The sequence below is a fragment of the Salmo trutta genome, chromosome 9 (assembly GCF_901001165.1).
Source record: "Salmo trutta chromosome 9, fSalTru1.1, whole genome shotgun sequence".
NCBI classification, from domain to species: domain Eukaryota; kingdom Metazoa; phylum Chordata; class Actinopteri; order Salmoniformes; family Salmonidae; genus Salmo; species Salmo trutta.
In genome coordinates, this window is record NC_042965.1 from 41,785,815 (window position 1) to 41,789,191 (window position 3,377).

Genomic DNA, 3,377 nt, shown 5'->3' on the forward strand with positions numbered 1-3,377 from the left:
TTTCAAGGCCTACCTTCAAACTCAGTGCCTCTTTGCTTGACATCATGGGAAAATCAAAAGAAATCAGCCAAGACCTCACAAAAAAAATTGTAGAACTCAACAAGTCTGGTTCATCCTTGAGAGCAATTTCCAAACGCCTGAAGGTACCACATTCATCTGTACAAACAATAGTACGCAAGTATAAACACCATGGGACCACGCAGCCATCATAACGCTCAGGAAGGAGACGCGTTCTGTCTCCTAGAGATGAACGTACTTTGGTGCGAAAAGTGCAAAGAAATCCTAGAACAACGGCAAAGGACCTTGTGAAGATGCTGGAGGAAATAGGTACAAAAGTATCTATATCCACAGTACAACGAGTCCTATATCGACATAACCTGAAAGGCGCTCAGCACTGCTCCAAAACTGCCATCAACTTTATTATGCATACTGGACCATGTTAGTGTAAATGAATAAATGGGTCTTATCAGCTCTGGTCAGTTACTCGGAACAATTCAAACCATTTTGGAAGATTCATGGCTCAGATAAGGCAAAAGTTTTTTTTTTAAATGTACTTTATCTTTTATTGAAATAGTCATTTGTACTTTTTCATGAGAGCTAGCATGGACAGGCCACAGTTAAAAAAAAATAATAATAATCTTAATATGTCAATAGCACCAAAAACACATTACAAATGTGGATATACACATCAGGCATTGGGACAATCTGTCAGTAGTGTACATATTTCAGTTTCTCGTCACAATCAAAAAACACCGAACCATATAAACACATTTTACTACATGAATATCCAATTTTTCAATCCACATTGATGTATATATATATTTTTTGCTGTGCTATGCATTTACATCATGTACTGCTCACGAATAGTCTACTACAGTATCTGGTGAAATTCTGGGTTTAAAAAAGGTTGAAATTAATGTGGCCGAAGACAGGACCATTGTGTATCGTCTTCGGTGGTCCTCATCGAATATCTTCCTCCATTCCTCTCCTCCACTCCTCTCCTTCATTCCTCTTCTGGTCTCACTCTGCTGTTTTCATCCTGTGTGGAAGACAGGCACAAGGGATAAGAACTCTTAACAAACAGGATATGGAGTTCTACAGAGCAGCTTTAAGGGGAAAGCTGTGAATGAAAACATTGCAGAACATTAAAACAACTATATCATTTAGCCAACAAATGAGCCTAGGGGAAAGAGACAAGAACAGAAAGCAAATAATAAAGTCTGACGTAGAAACAGACTCAGGAATAAATCAATCTTGAAAAGTTTTGTACATATTTCTCTCGTTGGTACAGTAAATGCTTACCTCCTTTACTGCTGAAGTGTGTCAGCTGTCCGGAGGGAGATAGTTCGCTCCAGACGTTTGATGTAGTCTGCCACCCACTTTCTCCTTGTGGGATGGGGCGTGCACAGTCTCACCCCTGTCTTAGTGATGAACCTGGAGGGAACAGATCAGAAGTTGACAATCGTTAAGGTTCAGAGTGATATCAGACTAAGTGGTTGCCAAAAAGTGCTCCAGGGACCACGTAAGGAGATCAGTGAGCCGCTGATGGGGAGCACAATCTGGCAGGCCTCCAAACTGCTTAGGAGTGTAAGACAACACCGGAAACTTGCCTTAACTGTAAGTAATGTTGTTTCTAAACCTAGGGATTGTACTACACTTGGAATCGTGTTCTTGTATGGTTATAACGTGTGTCGTATCATGTTTATAAAAGTTTTATTCAGGCTGAGTATCAGGTGGAAGAGAAGTAATTTGTCTTAAAGAGGAAGACACTCACACAGTGGCATCGATGTCACAGCCTTTCTCTGTCGTCTGCAGGAGGTAGGAGACCATCTTGAAGTGGCGAGGGAAACGTGTCTCAGTGGTGAGGAGACAGCAGTCCACGGGTACCTCAGAGAATGCTGAGAGAGAGAGAGAGAGAGAGAGAGAGAAAGAGAGAGAGAGAGAGAGAGAGAGAGAGACAGAGAGAGAGAGAGCGAGAGAGACAGAAAGACAGAGAGAGAGAGAGAGAGAGAGAGACGGAACAAAATGGAGAGACAGTGATCAATGTGAGTGACCCTCGCTGAATGAGAAACAACATAATTTACCAGAAAACTCATTAAAGACCAAACACATGTTTAATGGATCTGGGTAAAACCCTTTTACAGATATAAACTGTCTCTGGAAGAGCTGCACTTCCTCAAGGAGGTCATGTAGCCAATGACCTCTGAAGTGTTTAAGATATATTTCACACTGAATTAGTCTAAGTGGAAGTCGATATAGTATTATCCTAGTCAGACACAGACCAGGCTCTATTTCTAGATTCCCAAGTCTAGCACCAGTTTCGAAATCAATCACAGAACGGAATACTTCTGTATGTGTGTGTGTGTGTGTGTGTGTGTGTGTGTGTGTGTGTGTGTGTGTGTGTGTGTGTGTGTGTGTGTGTGTATTACCTGATGCATAGCCCAAGCACACTGTCGCGACGAAGAGAAGTGCTGCCACTTGAGATGTCATGTTGCTGCTGAGAGTGGTGTGATTCAGGCAGGTCGTTCAGGTGTGTGAAGCTGAGAGAGAGTGAGTACGCTGCCAGGTGATGCTGCTGAGAGTGGTGTGATTCAGGCAGGTCGTTCAGGTGTGTGAAGCTGAGAGAGAGTGAGTACGCTGCCAGGTGATGCTGCTGAGAGTGGTGTGATTCAGGCAGGTCGTTCAGGTGTGTGAAGCTGAGAGAGAGTGAGGACGCTGCCTGGTACTACAGGTATATTTATACTGTCTCTTTCACTTTCACTCTGACTTGGAACAAAGTGAAAGTCTCCGCCTTCGTGCCGTAAATTCACCTCAGCTGTAACCTTAACTTTCATCATCTTCTCTCCCTCCTTTCTTTCTCTCTCTCATACTTTTTTCCTTCTGAGACTTTCTCTCCATTTACTTAACGGTCAATCTGTCTCGTCCGCCTCTTTAACAGTGACAGATCATTGCACGTCTACAGTATCTGTTAAAATAAACCTTTAAGTACATTTTTTTTTTTAAATGTATTTATTTATATTTCTTATCAATTGAGATGTTCAATCATCCATGCAAAGTTAGACTGTGCGGGTGTGTATGTGTGTGTGTGTGTGTGTGTGTGTGTGTGTGTGTGTGTGTGTGTGTGTGTGTGTGTGTGTGTGTGTGTGTGTGTGTGTGTGTGTGTGTGTGTGTGTTGCAGGTCTTTTGGAGTACAGTCATGAGAAGGGAGAGAAAGGAAGGAGCGTCTCCTTCAAGTTCAACCTGGTGGATCCAGAGGGCAACAAACTGATCGACCAGTCTTTCTTCATTAGTGTCCTAGGTATGTACCAGTGCTTGTACATCAGTGTACTAGGTAGGTACCAGTCCTTGTACATCAGTGTACTAGGTATGTACCAGTC

General features: G+C 42.6%; 1 protein-coding gene across 1 annotated transcript; it reads right to left on the reverse strand.

Moving 5' to 3' along the window:
* Positions 1–1,301: 1,301 nt before the first annotated feature.
* LOC115200584 (C-C motif chemokine 4) lies at positions 1,302–2,717 on the reverse strand. Its single transcript, XM_029763753.1, has 3 exons — positions 2,430–2,717; positions 1,775–1,898; positions 1,302–1,434 (listed from the first exon to the last, which is right to left on the reverse strand). The coding sequence occupies exons 1-3, from the start codon at positions 2,488–2,490 to the stop codon at positions 1,308–1,310; spliced, it is 312 nt and encodes a 103-aa protein (XP_029619613.1). The 5' UTR covers positions 2,491–2,717; the 3' UTR covers positions 1,302–1,307.
* Positions 2,718–3,377: the final 660 nt, after the last annotated feature.